This window comes from Hakea prostrata, chromosome 2 (assembly GCF_041222555.1).
Source record: "Hakea prostrata isolate BN-2017 chromosome 2, UWA_Hpros_2, whole genome shotgun sequence".
Classification (NCBI taxonomy): Eukaryota; Viridiplantae; Streptophyta; class Magnoliopsida; order Proteales; family Proteaceae; genus Hakea; species Hakea prostrata.
The window spans coordinates 20,474,892-20,502,218 of NC_142601.1; the positions used below are offsets into that span (position 1 = coordinate 20,474,892).

The following is a 27,327-nucleotide window of genomic DNA, read 5'->3' on the forward strand; positions in this document are numbered from 1 at the left end:
CTTCTCCCCCCCCCCCCCAGTCTTCCCTTCTTCGTGCAGTTTCTGGTGTTCTGAAACCGCAGAAACTTTAACAAATCTAATGGAGAAAAACTGAAAATGCAAGCATCATTGTGCAAAAGACATAGACATGCACCACGTCTTCGGGCAAGTGGGACAACTTGCAGTCCATAATTTTTGGAGGATAGATTTGGTCTTTGACAGATCCACCACTCCAGCTGCTGTCATCCTCCAGTAAACATCCTAAATAATTTAAGAAACACTCCCAGTCATCAGGGCTGCCAAACAAAAACAAAAGACAACATTATAAGAGGTAGAAAACAAGGCAACTGTATAAAAACAATTGATAAGCTACAACAGAACACGAACTCTGGACTAAATTTAGTGACAAGGTGGACCAGAAGAAAATCAATAAATCAATTGATACATAAGATCACTTCATAAGAAGAACCTAAATGACTTAGAAACCCCCCACTCATCAGGGCTGCCAAGACAACCCAAAGAGGAGGGTAGACCACAAGTACAAAGGACAGACAAAAGAAAAACAGAACAGGATAAAGAACAAAAGAATCATACTCATAAACAATATGGGCAAAACAACAGAGTCCAATAACCCAAGCACGAGACACAGACATAAACCTTTATATAATACTTCCCGCAGAAACCCATCAGAAAAGTCAAAACATCAGCAAATCATTATATCAAATAAATGTAATATATAAAGGCCACTACCTTATCACACATATTACTAAACTTCATCTCTCAATACACCTCCACCATTGGCAATCACAAGCGTGAGTCACCAAATTCAAAGATTAATCTGCCAACTAAGTTGACAAAACACAGACAATAAAGTTCTCCAAACTGTTACACTCCAAATTACAAGCCATAACGCACAAAGATGCATCTGGTACAGCCTCATCCAATAGATAACTGCCTTGCATTTTGCAATGTTGGTGACAAGTCTTCATTCTTTGCACAGTAGCTTGGCATGGCATCTTGAAAGTCTTCCAGCAAAGGTAAAGCACTAGGATTTGTTTTATTTTACTCATAGTGTTATTCCTCGATGATTATAGTGTCAAGCCGTCACTTAAGCTATGTAAGTATTTAATGTTAGTTCTTTCAATGAGATAATTAAAAAATCAGCAAATTCCCCTTATTTGAATCCAATAAATAATAATTAAACACCAAACTTCAAAAAGATAAAAAGTCAACCCCCCCCCCCCCCCCCCCAAAAAAAAAAATTCAAGAGCAAAAACCAGATTGTGGACGGTAGGTGAGATTTTCAACTTTTTAATACCGAGGTTTTTCTCAAACCTAAAAATATTATAAATCTTAATATGGTAAAACATTGTTAGAAACAAACAATACTATAAAATATTAATTTGTTTTGATATCCTTAAAAAAAATGTTATAACAAACAATACTATAAAATATTAATTTGTTTTGGTATCTTTTTAAAAAAAAGTAACATTCATGAACACCAAATAAAGTTTGTTAAATCAAATTTAAGCAATCTAGAATTGTTGGAAAGCTGGTTGTGTGCTCTACCTGATGCAAAAAGTCTCACATAATATTTAATCATTTGACCAGTCAAACTTCTTGGAGAACGAAAGCACTGCCCCAATACAATTGCATTTCAATTACTTAAGATCATATTTACAAAAAGAGTATAATCCAAATGTGAGATTAGGTGTATTATGACAATGACCAATTCCAAGAACCATCTAAACCAATTGTCAGTTTTGATGTTTCAAACTTCCAACTGCTTGCTTGCTAAGTTATATTGTCTTCTAGTGCTATGTTGAATTTTGATGACTTGATGTGGACCAATGTTGATTCTTTAATGATATAAAGTACACATTTTGGCTTACTAAGAAACGTTAGAAAAGAAAGGTGTCAAATATTATTAGAACAGAGAAAGAGGAGGAGAGAAGAGTGGAGAGAGCTCAATCTGCTGTAAAGCTTCAGATAGAACTGTGGAGCGTCCAGACCCAATAGTTCTATTTTTAATTGAGGTTTACATGAAACTGGAAAAGGAAAACGACTAGAAGTCCTAATCAAACTCAACAACAGACTTCCAGCATTATCGAGAATTAGTGCCCCCTTTTTACCCTTCTACTCTAACAACGAGAATAAAAAGGAAACATTTGGGCTCTTTGGTCGCCTAAGTGGGCACCTTGTCACTTAAGCTACTAGGTGGGCACTATACTGATAGTCTCATAATGAAAAACTATTGTACCAGTCTTGTCAATGAAAATGCTAAGGTTCGGTTGTATAAGTATACATTTGCTAATGCCTGGTTCATTCAATAGTGTATCACTCCAGGTATACAGTATACTCATGGATAATCATAAATTCATGCTCTAGCAACTAATATTTTTCATCATTCCACAATAACACTAGACCAACTTCTAAAGAAAAAAGAAGTAATGTAGTCAGCACTGGTTAAGGGTTGGCTAAACTCGTGAGGATGAGAAGATGCGTAGAAGGGATCCAACAAAGAACCACTAATGTTGCCTCAAATCAATGAAGGCAGTTCTTTGAAGATCTTTTAAGAGAACCAATTTATATGGGGTGGATAGATTTGGTTTTTGGAGAAAAGGGTTAGGTTAGAGCCTTATGGTTAAAAGTAATGACCTCTTAAATGATGTATAAAGTATCAAGGATGCTTAGCACATCCAACAGGAGATACGGTATAAATTCCTTGAGATTGGAAACTACAGTTTGTAGGCATCAAAGTAGGCTGAATTGAAGAGAATGTAGGAAATGATACAGGGATCAAATCCTCCAAATTTGGGATATAAAGATTAGATAGGTTTAGCTTTGAATTTGTCCTTGAATTTTGCATGTATTGGGAAGTCTAAAAATAGGGGATTGAAAAGGCAAATGAAGTGTAGACTACCACCTCGATGGGGAGCTTAAAGTGAACGAAATGGCTTCCTGAAGGGTATCCATTCAACCATAGGAAGGAACTAGCTTGACTTCACCAAGAACCTTAATGGAGTCAACCCTTGGATCTTCTCTGACCAAAGTTGACAGAAAACCAATAGTTGCAGCAGCAAACTCATAAAAGCACTCAAGGCTTGACAGAATAATCAACTAATCGGAACTGAATCTATAATTCCCCTAAAGGGAGTATAAATAGAATTCTAATCAGCCTTACAACTCATAACAGAAATAGGAAATGAACTCATAAAAGAAGCAGAACTTAAAAACCTATTAGACCTAGGACTCCTACTAGACTTGTGACCTGGAAACCTAAAACTGAAACATAGCATAAATCAAAGACTATTAAACTAAGGGTCTTTTCATGCACCTCTCTCTGAAAAAAAGGCTGTTTTTTCATGCACCCCTCAGAAAATCGCATCTTACATTTACCCCCCCCCCAAAACTATCAGTGTTGAGTTTCAATTAAGGGTTACTGTGAAATGACTTTTATTGTTCCTTGCTTGTTCTGGGAAGCCCTTACGTTGTTTCCTTCTTTGTCTTCCATTTATCCCTCCTAGTCAAACCACCCAAAAAGATAATAAGGGAAAATGAAATTACATTAATGCCCCTTACCTGGTCTTCTTCTTCCTCTCTTTCCTTCCAACCCCGATAAAAAAAACCTAGGGTTCCTTGTTGCTTACACTGCTGGTGCTTCATTCAGCCATAACCTTCTTCCCAACTTGATGAAAATCCCCAGGGTTCCCTGTTGCTTAGATTAGTGCTTCTCATTCGGCCATAACCGTGAAATTAATTGAACGTCAAACTCATCGAAACTTGGAGCAAGCCCTAGCAACAGAGAAATGCTCTGGATTCGTCTTATCTTCTCTTCTCTTCTCTTCTTCAATTACCGACAGAAGCAAAATGACCCAGGAAAGAAATACCAATTGAATCCAATAAATACTTTGAACATTGGTTTAGAGAAAGTTCACTCAGTATACGAGGACAAGCAAGGCTCCGTTGGGATAATTGAATCTGATGGTTAATCCAGTACCCCACTACCCCTTTTTTCATTTTTTTTTAACAAAGAAAAAAAGAAGTCTTCATCTTCCTTCATCCACTACCTCCTCTTCTTTTATAATCTTCTATTTGAATGATTCAACAAGCACCAAGATTAAGTAGTGCAAAAAAGAGAATTTATGAAAGCTATTTGGAAATCTGATTTACTAACAACTATATTCCTTGCAAGCCTTCTGCATCCTGAATTTCAATTCTATAAATTAATTACTAACTGAAACTAACCGCCGGGGTAAGTACAGATTTGATTGCATGTACAATTCTGATTCTCAACAAAGCGGATCATTTGAGGGACAATATTGCAGGTTGTCAATCGCTTTTGGAGTAAAAACAAACCCCAAAGTCAGTTTTACTCAGAAACAAACCTCCAACCTAGGTTGTTATGGAGTTGAGCCTGTTTTAAGTTCGCTATAAACAATTTCTTGCAAATTTGATGACATTAAAAATGATCTAACAACATGGGACTAGCAATCAGAAGAAGACAGCGGTGGATTTTCTGCCACTTTTAGCAGAGGTAGAAGGAAGATGAAGGCCTAGGTCCTTCAGCACTGCATTTTTCCTTAGAATCTATATGCATGTCCATCATCAAAAATTAGCTTGATGTGAATCAAGTTCAGGGGTAAAATGGCCATATTACTCCAGGGTAATATGCGAAATCTAGCAGAAGAGGTTTAACAGAATGGATGATTTTGGATGAATTTTTAATTTCAATCCCATTTGAAGGGGGCGCATGAAAGGCGAGACAGTTTGAGGGATTGCTTGAAAATGACTTTTTTAAGGGAGTGCATATATAAACCCTAAAAAATAATTAATTAATTAACCTATTTTTTACTTGGCCAAGACACTTAACTTTTAGGCCAATAGAATAGGCCCATGACTATATAAACCTATGGAACAAAGGTTCAACACCTATATTTATCAATCCTCGGTTGATCTCAAAGAAAAATAGGCCCACTCAGTGCTGGATATTCGTCAACCACTCTACCAAAGGTTGACAATAGTTACAGCAAAGAAACAAATCCTCAGTCAACATACCTCTTTGAATTTTTAGCAGCGGTTTTACACAAAAAGAGGTCACCGAGGTTCAGAGAAGTGGCAATTAGCACTGAAAACAAATAGAAAGTAAAAAGGAAATAAAAGTAGTTCAGTCCTCTCAACAAGGTTCCTCAACTCTAGGTGTCTAGCCCTCACAGCAAGGCCCCAGCATCTCTTATTACTCACAATGGACAACAGAGTAATAGCAGCAAAGCAAAGCTTCTTCATTAATTGCATAAAATAGTTATGGGCTGTAAACAGCCATATATAGAGAGAGAGCAAAAGTTTGCTCAAGAAAAATAGAAACAAGACCTTGCTGAATCATTCACAAAGATTCTCACCAACAAAATAGGATCTAAATTAGAAACTACTTAGCTGAGAAAAAGAAACTAATTCGTTCAACAGTATTAAAACAAAAACAAAAAAAGCCATCCATAAGATAAACATAGTAAAAAAGATCTTCATTCTGCCAAGAATTGCAGTCGAAATCATAGATCAAGACTTCATGATTACAAGATAACGTACCATTTTGATTTTTGAGAAGGTGGGAAGAGATCACCGATGAATTCAGGAACTATCACAACTCATGAGATATCTGGGTCAGCTCAAGATCTTGACTGACCAGACTGCGAGCCGACTCAACACATAGAAGGACCCACAATTCAATCAAGATGAGCTATCTCAGCCCAACTTTATCAAATTTAGACATTTTGCCATTGGAATCTCAGTACTTAATGTTATTGGTCAATTTTTGCCAAATAATTCATCAAAGTTGCCCCTGCAAATGATCGATATTACATCTACAACCAATCTAGCCTATTCAAGCACATCGAAGAGAAAGTAGTTTGAAACTTTGAACAATTCCAATGTTTAATGAAGTTGCTTTACATGAAATGTAGATTTGATTACTTTCTATGACTAAATTCTATGTAGAATAGGGTATTTTTAGGCTTTTTAGTTGAATGTAGCCCTCACAACCCACAGTTCAAAATCAAACTCAAATTTAGACATTTTTCCGTAAACCTGAAAGTGCTATCGTGTTAAGGCCTAAAATAGGCAATATACCAAGTATGAGCCCCATATCCCCCTCCCCTAGAAAACCCCATAAAACTGTCATTCAAGTAGGCCAAGAAAATCTTCCAAGTACATCAGCACAACATCACAACTTAGGGCCACAGCCTCAAGTGCACCAACTTCCCAAGATCTTGCCCCAACTCAGTCTTCTGAGAGAACAAGTTGGGCAGCAAGACAGTGCTCTTCAACCAGAACGATATCTATCTTGAGATCCCATGTAGTCCCCACCCATGATGCCATTTGGCCAGCAAATTGAATCCTATCTAGAAGTCTTAACGCAACATGGTCATGGGCTCCACATAATCTTCCTACAATATCCTCACTTAGGCCAAAATAGGGGCTCACACTATAAATGTGAACAGTGTGTTGGCCTATTTTTGTCCTTATTGTGTCCTACATCAATGAGAAAAATGAAATCAGCAGCATTCAAGAACATACATGCTACACTCTATGAAGATCAAAGCACAAAACTTTGAATAAATTAGTTTATTGATGAGTACATTTATGTGTGAAATCTTAAGGCATAAAGCATGCATTTTGCACACTTAGAGTGGAGCTACCTTGGGTTTTATGTTGTTTTTGCAGATTTTAGGATTTTTCATGATTTAAACAAACATTTGTTGTTTTGGGTATGAAACATGCAATTTTACACGTCAAGAGGTCCGTTCAAATTCTCAAGTGCGAAAATGGGCTTGATCTGGAGCATGATGGGCTAGAGATGTGATTATGGGTCAACTCCAAAATATTTTAGAAATAAAGAAGCAAATTTTGATCTACGGCTGAGATAAGAAATTATCAATCAAATCTACAAAGGTATTATTGAGAGAGACCTAATGGAGAAAAAGAGTCCTTGCATACTTCAATATCTTATTTCCTATTTGTGACTTGGTCAAAAAAAGAAAAAGAGGAAAAAGAATTATATTCAGAGAAGGAAGAGGGAAAAATCCCGTTTTTGAATTTCTCTGTCCAGTTTCAATCAAACCCTTCATCGAACGGTCATCCGGTGTCTGATCGAGCTGATTTTTGGAGGAAATCTTCACGACTTCCTGAACCTCAAATCCAACGGTGGAATTGTGCATTTGATCTCTCTAAGTCAATCTGATTAGTACGCCAAAACCCTACTTGGTTGAGTCAGATAGGAACTCTGAGTTTGATTCAAACTCTGTCAAGAATCATATCCCATGTAAACTTTATAAAAGGAGAGCATACTCCATCAAGGGAGAACGTGTTTTAGAGCTTAGGAGAAGCACATTTTCTTTTCTCTTTGGTTTATTTAGGCTTTCTTTAGCTTTCTTTGATTGCTTTTGTGAGATTCTAATTTCTAGAATGAATGTTTAGGTTTAATTTTTCTATGTAATGCAATTTCAAGTTCAAGTTTCAAGTTTGAGGATTCGTTTTTCTCTGGGTCCAACAATTGCAGATCTAGATCATTCTAGATCTGGTTGTTAGGGTTAGTTGAAAATTGAATAGTTCGTTCAATTCTTTTTTATTATTTGAAGTTCAAAGATGCAAGTAAATAACCTTCTTCAATAATCTTCTCCCCCCCCTCCATTCCCGCTTCTATCTAACCCTCAATATTCTTAATTTAGGATTTACTTTCAGCATTTATTTATTGTTCTCCCTTCCCCTGGGTCCATAATCAAATATGCCTACAATCGTGTCTCTCTTTGGTTAAGGTTTCCCTTTTCCTTTATTGCTTTGTTATTTACTTTATGCAATTTACTTTCAGCATTTATTTATTGCTCTCCATTCCCCTGAGTCCTTGATCAAAGATGCCTACAGTCGTGCCTCTCTTTGGTTAAGGTTTCCCTTTTTCTTTTATTACTTTGATTATTTCCTTTTTGCATTTTTTTTCCTGCATTTTTTTTCTGCATTAATTATATTTGTGTTATCTTTAGTCTCAATCCGATTGCATTAGATGTATGAATTAGAACCACTCGTTTAGTTTAATTAATTAGTTAACAAATTTGAATCATTGCACTCTCGCATTATCATTAAGAAGTTAAATTCTAAAGTGGCATATCTCATTGAGATCGACCTGTTAGCTACACGATACCGTGTTCTTGCGGTTATTTTTATTTTCCAAACAAGTTTTTGGCGCCGTTGACGAGGAGGTTGTCGTAAGGTTGTCGTATAGCTGAGTGTTGTATAGGTTTGACAGCAAGGGAATCCGTATAGTTTTCGAAGCCACCTACAATCGAATCCCAGGGATTCTGCAGTAGAGTGGGGACTACCATACGTTTTTGTTTCTACTCTAGTTAAGAGTAGTATCTTTGAATTTTTTTTTTTTTTAAACACTTCAATTTACCAAAGAATGAGAAAAATAAAATGGACTAATACCTCCCCGGCAACGGCGCCAAAAACTTGTTTGCAAAACAAAAATAACCGCAAGCGCACGGTATTGTGTAGCTAACGGGTGGATCTCAAGGAGATATGTCCCTTTAGAATTTAACCTCTTAATGATAATACAAGAGTGCAACGATTCAAATTTATTAACTAATTAATTAAACTAAACGGGCGGTCCTAATCCATGCATTTAATGCGATTGGATTAAGACTAAAGATAACACAAATATAACTAACGCAAAAATAAAAGGCAGGAAAAAAAATGCAAAAAGAAAATAATCAAAGCAATAAAAGAAAAAGGGAAACCTTAACCAAAGAGAAGCACAACTGTAGGCATCTTTGATCAAGGACCCAAGGGAAGGGAGAACAATAAATAAATGCTGAAAGTAAATTGCATAAAGTAAATAACAAAGCAATAAAGGAAAAGGGAAACCTTAACCAAAGAGAGGCACGATTGTAGGCATCTTTTATCAAGGACCCCGGGGAAAGGAGCCCAATAAATAAATGTTGAAAGTAAATCCTAAATTAAGAATATGGAGGGGGGAGAGCAGGTTATTGAACAAAATTACTTACTTGCATCTTTGAACTTCAAATAATAAAAAAGAATTGAACGAACGATTCAATTCTCAACCAACCCTAACAATCAGATCTAGATCATTCTAGATCTGCAATTGCTAGACCCAGAGAAAAACGAATCCTCAAACTTGAAACTTGAACTTGAAATTGCATTACATAGAAAAATTAAACCTAAACATTCATTCTAGAAATTAGAATCTCACAAAAGCAATCAAAGAAAGCTAAAGAAAGCCTAAATAAACCAAAGAGAAAAGAAAATGTGCTTCTCCTAAGCTCTAAAACACGTTCTCCCTTGATGGAGTATGCTCTCCTTTTATAAAGTTTACATGGGATATGATTCTTGACAGAGTTTGAATCAAACTCAGAGTTCCTATCTGACTCAACCAAGTAGGGTTTTGGCGTACTAATCAGATTGACTTAGAGAGATCAAATGCACAATTCCACCGTTGGATTTGAGGTTCAGGAAGTCGTGAAGATTTCCTCCAAAAATCAGCTCGATCAGACACCGGATGACCGTTCGATGAAGGGTTTGATTGAAACTGGACAGAGAAATTCAAAAACGGGATTTTTCCTCTTCCTTCTCTTGAATATAATTCTTTTTCCTCTTTTTCTTTTTTTGACCAAGTCACAAATAGGAAATAAGATATTGAAGTATGCAAGGACTCTTTTTCTCCATTAGGTCTCTCTCAATAATACCTTTGTAGATTTGATTGATAATTTCTTATCTCAGCCGTAGATCAAAATTTGCTTCTTTATTTCTAAAATATTTTGGAGTTGACCCATAATCACATCTCTAGCCCATCATTTATATCTCTCTTTCATTGCAATGGATAAAACAAGCATCAATAATGGAGTAGTAAGACAAAGAAAGTTAGGGGCCTTAAGGAATGGTCCACTCCCTAAAATCAACAACAAAAGAACAACACTTACAATCCTCAATCGATCTCAAACCCGCTAATCCTCACCCCTCCTTGACCCCACCCCAACCAATTGCCCCTTTAACCTCTCTCGATCATCTCACTTAAACCAGGCCCATCTCCCTTCTCTTGGCCCTCCCTCTTACTATACCACTAACCCATTTAGTCCTCCCACTCCAACCCCCTTAATGCAAAAACCTCCATCCAATCTGGTCTAGTTGTTCTAACATCTCGGCTGAACTAATCTCTCCTGGTCCTAGGAGTCCATTTCCTCCCATGGTGTCATCTCACTCTATGCCACCGACGGACCACTTTGAAGTTTCTAGTGGCATGACTCTAGCATCTGATGCAGCTTTAACTGGACTGAGGGCCAACAACCAAGATCTCTAAAAGAGCCAACTCAAATTGGGTGGGAAAAGGGTAGGTTTTGTTGTATGGTGTTGAGACTTGAATAACAGTCTCTCTTTTTTGGAGGTGGGTTGAAATGGGGTATCACTTTTTGGGTTCTGTGTGATCAGATGGAACTATGGGGCACATGTAGCAAGAAGTAAGATAGTAATATATTAAATTTGAAGCAATTCTGTAAAAGTTGTTTTCTTGTATACCACAGGGAGCTAACCAAGAAACGGGGGTCCTATACATGGACCTTAAACTTGTAATGGACTTAGTAATGTAAACCAAAATCTAGGGTTTTGAAATTTGAGATTAATCCCTAAAATTGGGTTCGGTCCAGGATCCTCTTCTGAGATCCAACAACCTTATGGGATTCTATTGGAGGAATTAGGGTTTCAACTATCCAAACAATACTCAAGATGAGATGGAAAGGCTTGGGAATAATGAATTAGGGAAACTAGTAACTTTGCTATGAAGTCAGATTCAGCCCTGGGAAGGGTTCTGGGTATAGGTAAAGGGGATTTCAGGGCTTGTAGCCAGGGGAGATAAGGGTTTACAGTCTTGCAGCAAGGGGGGATATGGTTTGGGCTTGCGGTTGGTTCTAGGTAGGTTTAGAGATGAAGATAGGTTGCAGCCTATGGTTCTTCATAGAATATTGGCTCTCTTTTCTCCCTTGCTTGCAATTTTGAGCTTTCATGAGATTCTTGCTTTCTTTTATTCCATTCTTTCTTTCTTTTCTTTTCTTTTCTTTCTTTCTTGCAATCTTGATCTTTTCTTCGGTGGGAAAATTCTGCAATTAATATTTTCTAGGTTTCCTAAGCAGCTGCAGGTTAAAGAAGAAGAAAAGAAGGGGGGGATGGAAGGGGGAAGGGCTGTACTTGGGGTTTAGGGTTAGGGGAGAGTAAGGGATGCACTAGGGTGTGTAGGAGAACGGATCCTATACATGCCGCAGGGTTTGGGGAGGGGGCTGAGGATGTCTACACTGGAGGGGAAGGGTAGGGGAGGCTTGTGGGTACGTTAGGAGAGGGGGAAAGGGCTTAGGAAAAGGGTGGAATGGGTTTATACTTACTTGGAGGTTGAGTTTGCTGTTGGAATTCAAGAACTATTGCTTAAATTGAAGAAAACCACTCCAAATCTACCGTGGACCTCCCAAGAAGACCACGACCTAAGTTGCCTTCAAACCAAAGTTTTATTAATCAATTTCAACTTAAAAATTACAAGGCTTGAAGGCTTTATTTATAGCCTTGAATAACGAAATCAAAAAGGGACTCAAAATTGGAAAACCAATTAGAATTCTAACTGGCTTATCCAAAACTAACTCAACAACTGTTGAATAAGACTTCGACTCAAACAAGAAAACTCAATAACCAACTCTGGAGGACTCCATGAGCAGATATGGAGTCCTAAAGTTCAGGGAATCAAAGCAGACACAAATTATGGGATTCCACTGAGAATCTCACCTTGACTGGGACTCCTAAATAACTTGCAAAATAATAATCAGAAAACTAAAATAAAAATGCCTAAGGTCCATACAACTCCCTGGACTAGACAGGACCTAGACCTAATTGTCACGAATTGGAGCAAGGTTACCAAAATACGCCTGGATTGAATTAGGGGGTCCCAGGATTTGGGGAATCAACCCTAGGCCCTGTGGAACCCCTGGAAATGATTCACATCACTTAGAAGATTATTTATAAGGGGATGATGCTCCAAGTAAATGACAAATCTGATGGTTAGAATGATGCATATCTAAATTTGAAATTTGGGTTTCAAGAGGATCCAAAAATTCAAGAAAGGGGTAAAAATCTCGGACCTTGGATGGTAAATGGATGTGTGTTCTGACAGGAAGAATGATGTTTATAGGTTGGGGATGGATTTGGAAGGATCCCGCCAGTGCACATGGGCTATATGTGTACCCTTATGAATGGGGTCCCCAAAAACAGAGGAAAGAAAAGAAACTGGCAGAGAATGGTTAGTCTGGATATGACTCACAAGGTTAGGGTACTAGGATATGACTCACCTAGGCTTCCTTGGATATGACTCACCAGCACAGTCTCTCACAACGGACAATGAGGCAGCAGCTTCAAAGCAACTGCAACCTTTATCAAACCATAATCTATCTCTGAGAATACAATCTGTTACTTAGGTCAGCCTTTACAACTTCGGTCGATAAAACTACAAAAAGGTTCAATTCTTTATGAGACCTGAACTCTTAAAGCTACCGTAACTTAAAGAGATCCTAAACAGAACTCCTATCTTAAGAGATTCCCAAGCTAACATCCAACTACTTTGTTGACTCTTAACTAATTTTTAGAAAGTCTGAAACAAAAACAAACACTTGCTCTCCTATGCGTGTAGGCAGGTAAATTACAAGCTATTTAAGAGAAGTAAAGACCTAATAAGCTCAACTTAAAATAGACTGACTGTTATCATACTTGGACCTTGTACCCCAATTTTGGGCCCATAAAAAAGGCATATTACAGCTCAAATTCAAGGGATTAAAGGTCCATAACCAGTCCAACACAACCCTAGGTTTATTTTAAGAGGATAACCCAAAATCAAGGGTGGATCTGCATCAGCATTCCCCAATAAACCCATCTCCAAATGACCTACTCCGTGTGCAAACATTCCAAGGTCCATGCATTAAGTTTGATATTAGAGATTAGAGATCGTGGCATTAGTCAAAAAATTCGAGATCCACACAATGGCCAGGAGAACTAGTCCATGCTCAGAAAAGAATAGCTACAGAGCGGCAGTGCCTGAAAGAACCCAATCCATTTCCTTTTTTCTTTTTTTTCCTTTTTTTGGGGGGGAAGGAAGAGGGTTGGGGATGCCACCAGTCAAAGGCCTACACAACAATTCCTTCACCAACCCCTGCCCCCCCCCCCCTCTCCCCATTTGATAATTGAAATATTTATCACAAAAAATGACAACAAAAATAAAATTACTAGGATGCCTTTTTTCTTCTTTCTCCCTCCACCCCTTTTTTATTAAAATATAAAAAGACCTCCCAAGACTTCTTTGCCATTCGATATTCACAACATGGCAGACGGGCAAGATAAATTTCTACCATCTTTAACAATTTCAATGCAAGCATAATGAAAATACGTAAATCACCATCAAGGTTCAACCAAACAAATTGGTTTGCACAATATTTATATGGGAATTCTGTTCACAACCAGCTTACATGAGCTCCATATGAGCACGGTTTAAACCAAAGACTGCAGAATCAAATGTCATTCTTGGGTTTTTGCATTCTACCCTCTTGTCCCATTTGTGAGGGATAGGTTCTTGTAAGTTTTTGACTCGCCTGTCTTTGTTTTTCCCGTTCCTTAATTTGCTATTTTTTACTATGAATACTAACATTTCATCAACTTTTAAAGGAAGTAACATACTACTCCCCCCCCCCCCAAAAAAAAATAATAATAATAAAGCACATCTTCCTCCTAAGTCTCTTTCAGTCCACACATTGAAAAACATCACAAATGCAGATTTATGGCTTTAAAGAAGAAAAAAATAACTAATAAGATCACAAGCTTCCATAATCATACCATGATTCTAGAACTTTCTGGAAGATCTCCGCAGCAGCAGCATAGTCACACGCCCGAGCTAGAAGTCTTCCCTGTCAACTTAAAGTCAAACAGTGCAGAGGTAACAGATAACTCAGAAACATGACAAAATATAATAGCCTGCTGCTGACGGTGCAATTAAACCAAAGTTTGCAAATCTGTCAAAAATACATTAGTTTAATTTTTTCAAAAAAAACAGGGAGGATGGTTTCCCACAACAATGGTATGGAAAAAACAACCTGTTCTAGTCCACATGGTTTTTTATTATACAATTTATTCGGTCTTGCTAGTATGTGACTAAGTTCTACGCTCCTTTCACAGATCACATCAAGAACTAAGAAGCATCAACACTGAAGAACAATTTCCCAACTTCGACTAATGAGGATACAACTAGAGCAAGAGTTCTTCAGCAACAACAATAAGATCGGTGAGTTCTGAGTCCTATTATTCACAGACTGTTTTGTTCTTGTTGGAAAGTGCTGAGAGAAGGTATTGAAGATTGAATACTGTGTATCAAGCTTCTTACAAATAGATAAAGTGTCCTAAGTACATGTGAAACACTCAACACGTCAAGGGAATCCAATTTTCAATGTATCATGAAAGCCAATACACAGGAATATTCTGGTAAGCATTACTAGATATGAAATGATTGTGTGATCTTCATCCTCAAGATTTAAACATTTTTTATGTTAGGGCTGTTCATAATTCTGAATACACAAGGCAGCTTAATGGGTTCATAATTCTTTTAGTTTTCTTTATTTTCTAACTAGCAGTATTTTGTTATTTCTGCAATTATGATGTTGACTTTACTTCTTAAGTTAAGGGATAAACTAGAAAAATTAGCCAGAATTTAATGCAAATCTAGGTTTCGTTGGTCCTTTAGGGATGAATTTGGGATGCAAGGTAACTAGTGCTGGGGGGGATGTGATGTTAATCCAGGGTCTGGGTCAGTCTTCCAGATCCTCTTCTGATGAAGCAGCAGTAATTTAGGATTTTATTCCTGCTGTTTGGGGCAAATTACAGGCGGACAGCAGCTTGTTTTGATTAATTATGCCCTGCGTTCATCAGTGATTGCGCTTAAACTTCTATGGCTAGGGTTTAGAGGGTTCTACGGTTGAGGGGATATGGGAATCCTTTGTGATATGGGTTGGGATTACTTCTCAGGGAGACGGGTTAGGTTAATGCTTTGTGGTCAAATATGATATGTTCTAAGATGATATTTAGGATCTTAAGGGTACATATCCCATATCATCCCACAGGAGATATGGGATAAATTTCTTGAGATGGAAGCTTGGGTCTATAGGTGTCAGAATGGGTTGAAACTTGGAGGGAATGTAAGTAACAATATAGGGATATGATCCCCCAAGATTGGTGGTGTTTGGATGGCAAAATTAAAAGATATCAAGGTTCTTGAAATTCAAGAAAATAATTACATCTTGAAATCAGATGGTCAGAATGGGGTTAAATTGGAATCTAAGGTCACTAGGGTTGAGGGGATGAGGTTCCTAAAGTTTGGGACATATCTAATGCTTAGATTGGCATAGTTCTGACTTTGAATTTTGGGTCTCTAGAAAAGTCCGAAAACTTTGAGCTTTGCCTATAGCAACTGGGAAAATCTGAAACTAGATCACAGAGCCCAAAAAATAATGCAGTGGCAATGCAGAAGCAAAATATTACTACAATAATAATGCAGGGGAAACAATGCTTCAGAAAGTACCTGCATGCGGAGCCTATCGACTTCTATTACTATAAGAGATCCCAATTTCCCAGAGAGAACTTCAACAGCAGCACCATACTTCGCTTGCTGTTCCAAGATAGAAATATAAACAAGAAGGGCTGCACATAAAATAACTATTCCATGATTAATCGTGGCAAGGAAATAACACATCTTCTACCCATTTGATTATGATGAAATATAAAGTGGAAATGGAGCCCACCTTCTGGCTCATGCAAGCTATGAGAAGCAACATGCTTCTTAAGTAGACCTTCAGCTAAAACTAAAAGCTTTTCTTCCCCATCCCCACAAGACACCTACAAGATGCTCCAAACAACATATGACATGCAGTTATATAAATATCTTCTCTAGGAATAATCAGTCTAAAAGAATATAAGGGAGTACCATTGACCTGGTTCAAAAGAAACTAACTAGAAAAAAGGGAAAGTTTAGGTATGTAGCACCATCTTATATTGTCTGAGTCGTTCTGAAGATTACATATGAATTACAGGATGAGTGCGCTATGAGCGACTTGTGAAAAAAAAATTGATTAGTAACCCAATTGTTCTAGTTGATATGACTGAATCCAGCAAAACTAAGTAACACACAAAACTAAACATCATAAATCACAGAATCAATTACTAGTTGGGTGTCAGTAAGTAAGGTAAGGCCATAGTCAGAGAGCTGTCTAAGATCTCAAAAATATTTTGTTGTTTGCAAAACTGAGTCCAGATAGTAATCTGAGAGTCACAGCAAAGATCACAGTAATATATAGGTATCTCAACAGGATTCCAATAAAATCTTGGTACCATCTCTGTAATTAACATCAAATGTAGCTTCCCTCCAAACCTGGCTTCAAGTTGAAAAAAGAAAAAAAAAGAAGGCACCAAATCACTGAGATCTCATCCAATGCAGTTTTTTACCTAACTGAGTTGGGATCCATAGCTGAGATATTGAACTACATTGAACTATGATTATCTCATAATTTCATTATCAATTACGTTGGCTGGTCATCATAGGCCAATTCTGGTAAGTTTAAGTGGAATTTTAATTATGTGAGAAATAGTTCTAGTATTTGCAGACTTACACTATTATAGTATTGAGATACTAGGGGCAATTTAGTCCTTCTAGGTTTATTAATTATTCAATACTGTTCACACATTGCAGATCACGTGCACAATAACTGCATGGACAGTTGACCATGCGTTATGTGTACATGGACCTGATATACAATAATATAATAACTATTGCAGGCTGCCTCCCTACACTTTTGACAGCAGTTTCTCCTCTTTCTGCTTCTCCTTAATTTCATGGTTTGATTACTTAGATTCTGTTTTCCAACAAATACAAAGGCTGCCACATTTTACTATTCTATTTAAATTAGGCATTAGTTAAGAGAAACATTATCTGCACTATTTCAGTTCCAAACTTATAGACCTCACAAGCTTTTTTTCCTTTCAAAGGAAAAGAGTTACATCTGGATGTGTGTTTCTACATGTGTTAATGCACTAGCATGCATGCTTCTATATATATCACCATTAGAAACAAGAAACTTTAGAAGGCCCTCCATTTAAGAAAGAAGGGAAGTTCTTGGAGATGAAAAAGACAACTAATTCGGGGGAACAACTTGACTGGGGCCCGCCAATTGAGATTTTACCTCCTCACCCAACATTTTACTGCTACTATGTCCACCTAACCATACACAATCACATCAATGAGAAGAAGATTAAAAAGCAAAAGAAAAAACCTGCAACTGTATGCTACAAACAGCCCAGAGTAAAAACCTTTCTTCACCAACAATCTTGTACATTTTGATGGCTGTCTGCAAGGGAGAAAAAACATACATGAAACCATAACCTCAGGAGAATATAGGAGTTAATCCTACAATTAGAATAGCCCTCCCCAAAAAAGAGAAGTGTTCTTGGACAACACCACACCTGTTGCTGCTTCACAAATGAGTACTCACGAACATAGCAGTTAAAAAGACCCATCATCAGCTCCAAATTGTTCGGAAACTTACCACAAACATACTCATAGCAACTAGTAGCCAGATCCACTGTTCCAGGAGACAAAAATATCTAATGTAGATAAAAACATTGAGACATGCATACATAAATAAACACATAAATGTATCAGATTAGAAGCATATACTGACAGCGATCAAGACGTTGGAAAACAATCTGTATGGTGCTAAGGGTTAGATCATCCATGGGAATGACTTCATCTGAATACAATTGTTCTCTGGCATTTAAGCAGATAGATAACGCTTCATCAGGCTTTCCCATCCTCTCCAAAATAAGAGCCTTGAGTGCCTAAAGAAAGGCATAAAAGAAATCATTTCAATCTTCTTGAAGAACCATGGCAAGGTCAAAAAAAGATGATTCAAAAATATGGCAATAAAACATAGCAATCAAGGTGTCGCCTCGGCATCTAGGCACCATGGTTGACTGGGCGCCTTGGACATCTTGCTCACCTGATTGGCTTTCCCTTGTATTTTGATCTCTTCTGACCCTTGCCTATGACAACAATGCACTAAAAACAAGAGATGCATTGGAATGAAGTTGGGGGGGTTGTTGGTTTGGGGACGACATAGTGCTATTTTATTTGCATGTTAGACAACACAAGTCAAGGTGGACACGTGAGACAACAAACCAAGTGCATATGTACCTAGTCCAATCTTCAATCTAGAAGACTTAATTGCTTATTTTAGTCCTGCCATTAAAGGTGATCTCAACCATTCTGAAGACAGTCAGTCTCATGATAATATCTTATCATATAATTCTGGGATACAAGGAGAAAGCACCTAAGAGACAAACCTTCTTGTATCTCTCCCATATAAATGAGAAACAAAGTATATTTTAGGCGTAGTAAGTGCAGCTTGGAGAATGAACCTTAAGGCACTAAAAAAAACTCTATCCTTGCATTGTCGATGACAAATTATATGATCCTGTAGAAAGCTAGAGCATCTTCTTGCACTTTGGTACCTTGTAAAAAGCATCCCGGGCGCCTTTTGGGGCTGGTACACGAGACACATTCTTATGTGCCAAATACCACAAGGATGAATAGATGATATCAACTTACACTCTTGAAATCCATCTATGTGCCATATAAAGTATAAGAACCTGAACCATTCTCATGTATTAATTGCTTTGCGTATGTTTAGAGTGACAAATACCACATGTAAACTACTCAAACAAACAACAATTAGGGTGAAACTCATTTGAATGCTTTTTTAAATTCTAGTAATAGTTTTCTTCCTTCCATTTTATACTAACTTGAGAGAAATTACACAGCTTGTACCGTAACTTGCAATATAAACCTGAGCCTGCAAATTTATTTTCTGGCAGATTAGCATATAAAACTGGTCAGTCAGATCATATAATAGGACTATAGGAGTTCTTTATCAAAGTACAGCACATGGAACAAAAAATATTGCCACTATCTGATGCAAAATCAGCAGCACTAAAGCATATTTTCAGCCCCAGGGGTTTTGCAGTCCTACTCAAGCCAGCAAGGTCCACAAGCACACAGGAAGTTCAGCCCAACATAGGGGCAATTTTGTAACTATAGGCAGTCCTAATTAAGTCCTGCTGGGTCCCATTAATTTAGAATTTTATTAGGAGTCTAGTCCTACTTTTATTTTATTGTTTGGGTCATTTTAGGTTGAGATAAGCAAGAGTCCTATTTGAAGTAAGAGGCCTATTTAAGATAGCTGATGTAACTACGCACAGCCCACATAAATCCATTGAGATTTGGAACACAAACCAGGCCCCAAAAGGTGCACCAAGGGCAGGCCGTATTCTGTCCAGGGGTATTTTGGTCATTTTACCCCCTCTTTTGGAGCCATAGTAGTGGTCAGATGCAAACTACTGTCAGGAGTCTATATCTACTTTTATTATTGAGTTTGGGTTTGTTTTGGTCAAGTTATTAAGGAGTCCCAATTAGAAAGGGATTCTCCCAGATAGAAACCACTCCTACCCAACTAGTAGACTTATTTTCAAAACGCTGACCTCTTAGGATTAATTCTGAATTTACAGAACAACAAAAACAGAATCACTTTAAGCCTAACCAAACCCTTGGGCCAACCCCTAATTAACCCTAGAAGCCCTAGAACATACAAACCCTAACTCATGAAAATTCTGCAATTGCATCTCTGTTAAAACAGAATATTGTTCTTTAATTTCAGACTTAATCCCAGTTTGGCAGAACTCTAAAAACCCCTCTCCGATTAACCCTAGACCTTCCCTACACCTAGATCCAAGGTTTGGAGCTCAACTAGCCACAACCGCAGGCTACATTTGACCAAATACAGCTGCTGTCCATTGAGAATTTGACCGAAATCAGAACTCGAATATCAAAGTTAAACCCTAATCTACTGCTGGTTCATTAGAAGAGGATCCTTAAGACTGGCCCAGTCCCAGCTGGTTCTCTAGAAGAGGATCCTGAAGACTGGCCCCTTACCTAAGGTTATATCATTTATACTTTGTTTTGGTTTGGATTTCAACTAGAAGGTTATATCATTTATACTTTGTTTTGGATTTGATTTCAACTAAAATTTGGTTTTAATTTCTTTAAATAACTTGTATTAAGATATAATTTTTAGATTAAACAGAGATAAGCTGAGTTTATTTGTTTATGAGATTTCCCTCCCTCGTCTCCCTTCTTCCCCTTCCTATTCTACTATTCTCCTTTTTTAAGTTCCCCCTTTTCCTAATTCTCCTTATTCTCCTACATCATCTGGTATCAAAGCTGAACATCCTCCCCTTCCCGTCAGTCTTTTTCTTCTTCTTCTTCTTTCCTAAACCTCTGTTTTCGTTGTTGTTTTGTGAACCAGAGATAGTCCTTCAAAAAGAACTATGAAACACAAACCCCCTTGACTTCCCAATTCTAGGCTTGCATCCAAAGATCAAGACTATGTTAGGAGTATTAAAAGTGAAGATGGTAAAATACTAGTGCATGAAGAGGACATCAAGAAGAGATGGAAAGTTTATTTCTCTAGCAAACTAAATGAACATACTCAGGTATCTGACTATCTATGACTAAGATGATTACATCATTCAACATAGCACCAATTTTCAAACAATACAAATAAATGAATAACTACGATGTCCAAAGTAAAAGAAGCTCTAAGCAAGATGAAAATAGGCAAGAAACAATGTCCTAATGAAATCCAAATAGAAGCATGGAAGAACTTAGGAGCCAATGGGCTAACATAGCTAACTAAGTTGTTTAATAAGATTATAAACACAAGGAAAATGCCAAATAAGTTGAGGAAAAGCATCTTGGTCCCTATTTACAAAAATAAAGGAGATATTCAAAGTAGTAAAAATTATAGAGGCATAAAACTAATGAGTCATACCATGAAATAATTGGAGAGAGTAAGCGAAACTTGCTTGAGACCCAAAAAAAAAAACCACTATTACGGAGAGGCAATTTGGTTTTATGCCGGGACGATCTAAAACATAAGCTATTTACCTTATTAGGAAACTCAAGGAAAGGTATAGAGGTGTAAGAAGGAGGTTCATATGTGTTCTCTATTGACCAAGAAAAAGTTTATGATAGGGTGCCTAAAGCATTAATCTTCTTGCAAGTACAAGAGAAAAGAAATATTGCAGGAAAATATGTGAACATAGTTAAAGAAATGTATGATGGTTCAGTGACAAGTGTAAGAAAGGTAAGAGACAATGAGATGAATTCCCGATTACAATTGCGCTACATCAAGGATTAGCTTTAAGCCCATATTTATTTGCCCTTATAATAGACGATTTAACCAGAGACATTCAAGATAAAATCTTCGGTGTATGCTTTTTGTTGATGATATTGTTTTGGTTGATGAGACACAATTATGGACTAACACCAAGTTAGAATCACAGAGACCAACTTGTGGAATCAAAAGGCTTTAAACTAAATAGAACAAAAATATAAAATCTACACCTAACTTAGGTCATGATAGGACCGAATGATAAAAGTGGTGAAACTTGATGAGAAGGACATTCCACAAAGCAATTATTTGATGTACCTTGACTTAATAAATAAAAAAAGTGATACAAATGATGATGTTTCCTACAAGATTAAAATAAGGTAGATGAAGTGGAGAGATACCCTAGCGGTCTTATGTAACCCACTTAATCCTTCAAAAGCTATGATTGTATGGTGCAAAGTGTTGGTTGTTAAGAAGCATCATAAAGATAAACCCAATGTAGCAAATAAAGCTTCTAAGATAGATGAGTGGCAAAACAAGGAAGGATAAGATAAGAAATGATCATATTAGCGCTGATTAAGGAGTATCTCAATAAATGACAAGTTACAAGAAAATCAATTTAAGTGGCACTAACATGTTCAATGGAGGCCTCTCAAAGCCCCTATATAGAGAAGTGGTATACTCCAAACTGAAAGAATTAGAACTAGGGGCAGCCCTAAGATAACCTTCGGAAATGTAGTGAGAAAGGATATGCATAGCTTAAGCCTTATATCTAGTATTGCCTAAAATAGAGCTGATTGGGATGCAAGAATCCATGAAGCCAACCCCATTTAGTTGGGACAAGGCATGTTGATGAAGTTATTGTGTTGTTGATAGAGGTATTAAACTTATGAGCCATACCATGGAACAATGGGAAAAAAATCATTGAAGCTCACTTAAAAGATAAATTGCTATATCAAAGAACCAATTTGGATTTATGATAGGAAGACCGACAAGTGAAGCTAGTTACCTACCTAAGGGGCTTATAGAAATCTTTAGATCCCACAAATAGGGCCTCCATTAGATCTTTATTGCTTTAGATTAGAAAAGCCATATGATAAAGAGTCCCTAAAAAGTTCATTTAACAGGTATTAAGAAAGAAAAGGAGCTTATGTAATTACGTGGATATATTCAAGGACAAGTATAAGGACACAATGACAAATATTAGAACTACAGAGGCAAAGTAATGAATTCCTAATTAAGATTGGGCTACACCAATGGTCAGCTCTAAGCCCCTATTAAGCTAAAAGAAAACATTCTGTAAGACAAGTATCATACCAACTATGATCTATAGGGCCAAATATTGGGCAACCAAGAGGAGCCATAGAAACAAAATAAGTGTAAAGTGATGACGACCTTGAGGAGGATGTGTGGCAAGACTATGAAATATAGAGTAACGAATGATTATACTAGATCCAACAAAGAAATTGACCAATCCAGGACAAGCTAAGAGCAGACTGCTTGAGGTAGTATGGGCTTGTCCAACAAAGGCCATTACAGGCACCTGTAAGGATGAGTAATCAGATCTAATTGGATGGAAATAAAAGAGCTACAGGTAGGCCTAATTGACTATTGAAGTAGTAAGATAGGATATGCATGTGCTAGGACTAAATACCTACATGAGTGCTAATAGAACAAAGAAGACTAGGACCCATGAGGGTGATCCCATGTAACGAGATGGTCTGCAATGCTACTTTGACTTTGTGTCCTACTTATCTTTATTTATGCTTAAATTCAGTACTGTTATTTCTCTTGTCTCTTCTATTTAACCTTTTAGGATCCATGTAGTCGAACCAACTGAGTTCAGATAAGATTATGATTGTTATTGTAGAGTACAACACAAGCGCGAACAAACAGAATGTGAATTGTATTGTCCAGTGACATAAACGAAATTGCATTGTTTTCCTTCTTCCACTTTTCTCTTTCATAAACGGTACTGTGGTATTGCAAGGGACAGCAACAGCCAGAACAATATCACCATACTCTGTTTTACCTTGCAAATATAGTGAGCAGAGTCGCATTTTCAGGTAATTACATAGAACTACATGGCTCCACTTAGGCGATAAACTTTTGCCCTCAAATGCTACGAATATATAAGTCATCAATATCCGTGACTTTCAAAGACTAACCAATTAAAAGAACATATGGAAGAGGAAGAAACTTACAAGAGCATAAGGAGAGTTGGGGTACTTAGAAAGCAAAGCCGTGGAAAGCTTGAGAGCTGCTTTGAACTGACGAGAGTCAACGGCATCCCATATCGGTCGAACGCGGCGTTCTGGAATACCACCGGCCATGCCGTACTTCGAACCCATTACAGCAGGGGTTAGGGTTTTCAGGGTTTACGTCTCTACCTCCCTCTGTGTACCAGAGTTTGCTTGTCTCTGTCAGTATCTTTCTTTCTTGAAAGTAGGTCACTCTCGTTAGTCCTGACCCTTCCACAGTCTTCGGGATCAAAACGGAGGAAGTGCAGGAAACGGCGCCAAGATCTCGTTGCCTTACTTCATGGTAGCGGAAACTAGTTACTCCTTAAACTCTACGATGACAGAGAGAGTGAATTAAACCAAGATTTCCCTTCTTTTTTTGGGGGTCAAGAACCAAGATTTCCTGTTTGGCTTGCGAGCATAGAAAGTACAAAGAACCATCCATACATAACGACACAAGGCCGAACAGGTTCCATATTGAATCGGAATATGACTCTGAATCGTTTACGACGATTTGCCACCCTTGAATTATTTAATTTATCAAATAGACCCTTATTACTAATGCCACTAGTCTAGTTAGTTATTATTTATCTATTTTCAATATTATCCTCATATTTTAAGAGAAGAAGATAGCAAAGAAGAGTTCACACCCCATCTGCAAAAAAAATGGCAAAGGAGAGAAAAACAAAAAAATATATCTACGAAAATAAAAATCATGAAGATGCAAAAATGAAAAAAAGATACATAGGGTTTTTCGTTCAATGGTACTCTTGTCTTTTCAAAAAGTTTAACTTGCTTACATCAGCACTTAACTTTGATTTCCTAAATAAAAGGATCGGGCAAAATTAATTTTAGGGGTAACTCGATGGTAGCATTAAAAATTTCCCATTCTAAATCTATTTGGAATCGACCATCAATATCTTACATTGAATTACATAATTCCTTGATCATAGCTTTATTGAGATTATCATTTTTGAGAACTAAGACTTATAGAATCTAAATCTATTTGGAATCGATGGGTCAATCATGTTATGACCCATCAAATCTTACATTGAATTACATAATTCCTCAAATCATAGCATTATTGAGAAGATCATTTTTGAGAATGATGACTTATAGACTCTTACTAGAACTATCTTTTTTCTTTGGTTCAAAGAAAAGGAGCAAATATATTCATCATGCTAAGCTCGCGACTAGAACAACGTCCAGAAACCAGGATCAGAAAGTGGTCAAACTGTCGAGCATGGAATAGACAAGACCTTCCTTGCCAGGGATTCAGCAACCATGTTGATCTCCCTTGAAATGTGTCTAAATTCACAATACATAGTAGATGAAACAAGATGAAGGACATCATTTGGATACCACAAACCTCCAGCGGCAAATGGATATTCCTGCGATTTAGGTAGCCAACACCTAGCTATTGACTCCACCTGCAACTTATCAAAAACCATAGATTATGGTATCATGAAGAACATCTCTAGATTCGGCCATTAGTACACTGCCAAAGGTTGAAGGGGTGAACCCTTTCTTGAGAACCTCACCTGAGCCATTGAAGAACACATAGCCAATATTGCCTTTATAATCCAAAGGCAACAACTGGCATCACTATGCACCAATATGCACCCTTGCAGCATTGTTTGAGGTGTAGATATAACACCCTAATGTGATTGTGCTTGAGGTTCCACCTGGATCCCATCTGCCACCTACCTATTCATGAACACCAACACCCGTCACCTTAACATACTCATTTGTAGTTGATTGAGCACGTTGCATATTTGTAGTAGGGGAAGTTTCCTTCCATTTGAAAACTCGACCACAACGAGCAATCAAAATAAACCATAGGATATAAGAGGCCAAATAGTAAAGCTCTTGCCCTACAACTTTCCCTTGCTTAGTAATCTCCCTCCACCTCGACAGAAAATCAAAGAATGTAGGGGGTGGCCCCTGTTCAAGTTGGATACAAATGCTTCCATGCCATATTGCCCGAGCATATGGGCAGCCTAGTAACACATGGCCTTTAGTCTCTAACTCACCACATTGTACATCGTGAAGATCAACCCTTGCATTGTGATGTTTCAAACCTGCTCTCATGCCTAAACCACTTGAAACACTCCTCCATAAAAACGTTGCACTTGAAGGCAGATCTTACAAGCCATATCTGCCGCCAAACTTCATCTGGAATGGCTTGGCAATGGTTTGCTAATGATGTAGTAGCCTAGTAGGCTGGGCTGCTTGCTGAAGCTCTTTCTAATGGCAGATGGTAGTCAGCCAGCAAGTTAATAGGGCAACGATCATATAAGGGATGAGTAGGTTTCATTCCACAATCTATAGAGATCCACTTCTCTAACTAGGGATTAATAAGTTCACCTCTTCCGATTAACCAACCCAAGCCCTTCAAAAGCCTATAAACCCCATATCAAGCTTCTCCAACCCCAACTCGGCTTTGTACCCTTGCATTTAAGAAACTTCTAACTAATGGATTTGATGAACCTAAAAAAAAAAAAAAAGCTAGTATGGATTAATCAAAGTTGATAGGCTAATTTACATAATAAAGCCTAATTGTGTAAAGTAGAGTCATGGTAGCCAAGACCCACTTTCTTCTTAGACAAGCTCATTTTCTCCCAAAATACCTAATTTTTGAATTACCATCTTTTTCACACCGAAAGAAATTTGACTAAGCCTTTTCAACATGTTGATGATGGGATATAGGAACTTTGAAGTGCATGGCTCCATAGTTTAACATTGAAGACACAACTAACTTCAAGAGAACCTCCTTTTCGTGCCTAAAAGCAATTTCAAACTCCAATTACCAATTCTCATATCAACCATTTCCCCTAAATCACGAACAAGTCAAGCTTGTAGATCACAATATTTGTGGCAAACCCAAATATTTTGACGAACCCGAATTATAGAGGACATACATCACACAAGATAACCATCTTTTTCACACAAGGAGTGGGTATTTGTGGAGAAAGTAAGGGAAGACTTTTGATAGTTAACTACCTCACCAGAAGCTACACAATAAAGCTCGATCAACCCCTTCAAATGGTGCACCTCATCAATCTGGATCCTAGAAAAAAGCAATAAGTCATCAGCAAACAAAAGGAGCGAGAACCGAGGACCCCTATTGTGAACTTGCACCCCTTGAACATGACTATCATCCAATGCTTTTCTAAAATAGGCAACTAAGAGCATGAGAGCACAAAAGAGCAGGAGAGAGAGGATCACCTTGCCTTACTAAAACTATTTGATTAGCTTGCTTTTGTAGCATGATTTTTCCTTTTAAAAAAATTGTTACCTTGATTTAGCCATATTTCCAAATTGATAATTTCATTAATAATTCTCTCGCAAAAGTAATGCACCTCTCTTTCTCCATTGTTAATTTCAAACTCCTAAGGTACCCCCTCCTCAACTATTACTTTAACTATTTCACCCTAGCCAAGCTAGTTTTCTTTGAGTTCCAATCTACTACTTGAAGAAGGCAGAGAGGAAAGGAATAGTTTCACACTATAGACAAGGTGGAAGGCCCACCTCTAAACTCATAGAACCTACGCCTAAGAGATAAGTCACTCACCCCTTATATGGCACAGAAGCATTCCTTCCCTCCCCTAGAGGTAGCAAATTTAAATTTGTCTTCTCCTATATGCATATCACACACCAAGTGTGAATCCTCTACGATACAATAGGGCATCCAACGCACATTAGGCAACCCTACTAGGCCACATTCACAATCCAACACATGCAAGTATCTATGGCCCAAC

The 27,327-nt window shown here is 37.6% G+C and overlaps 1 protein-coding gene across 2 annotated transcripts in view; it reads right to left on the bottom strand.

Annotated features, from left to right (window-relative positions):
- LOC149023990 (Tetratricopeptide repeat (TPR)-like superfamily protein) overlaps positions 1-24,024 on the bottom strand; it is a 69,076-nt gene extending 45,052 nt beyond the window's left edge. For both annotated transcript variants that reach the window (XM_089144401.1, XM_089144402.1), the window contains exons 1-8: positions 23,531-24,024; positions 17,781-17,937; positions 17,563-17,681; positions 17,373-17,447; positions 15,849-15,942; positions 15,629-15,747; positions 13,894-13,964; positions 134-275 (exon numbers count right to left, since the gene is read on the bottom strand). In XM_089144401.1, coding sequence (XP_089000527.1) covers positions 134-275; positions 13,894-13,964; positions 15,629-15,747; positions 15,849-15,942; positions 17,373-17,447; positions 17,563-17,681; positions 17,781-17,937; positions 23,531-23,677 — 924 coding nt within the window. In that variant the 5' untranslated portion in view covers positions 23,678-24,024. The remainder of the gene's footprint in view (positions 1-133; positions 276-13,893; positions 13,965-15,628; positions 15,748-15,848; positions 15,943-17,372; positions 17,448-17,562; positions 17,682-17,780; positions 17,938-23,530) is intronic.
- Positions 24,025-27,327: the final 3,303 nt, after the last annotated feature.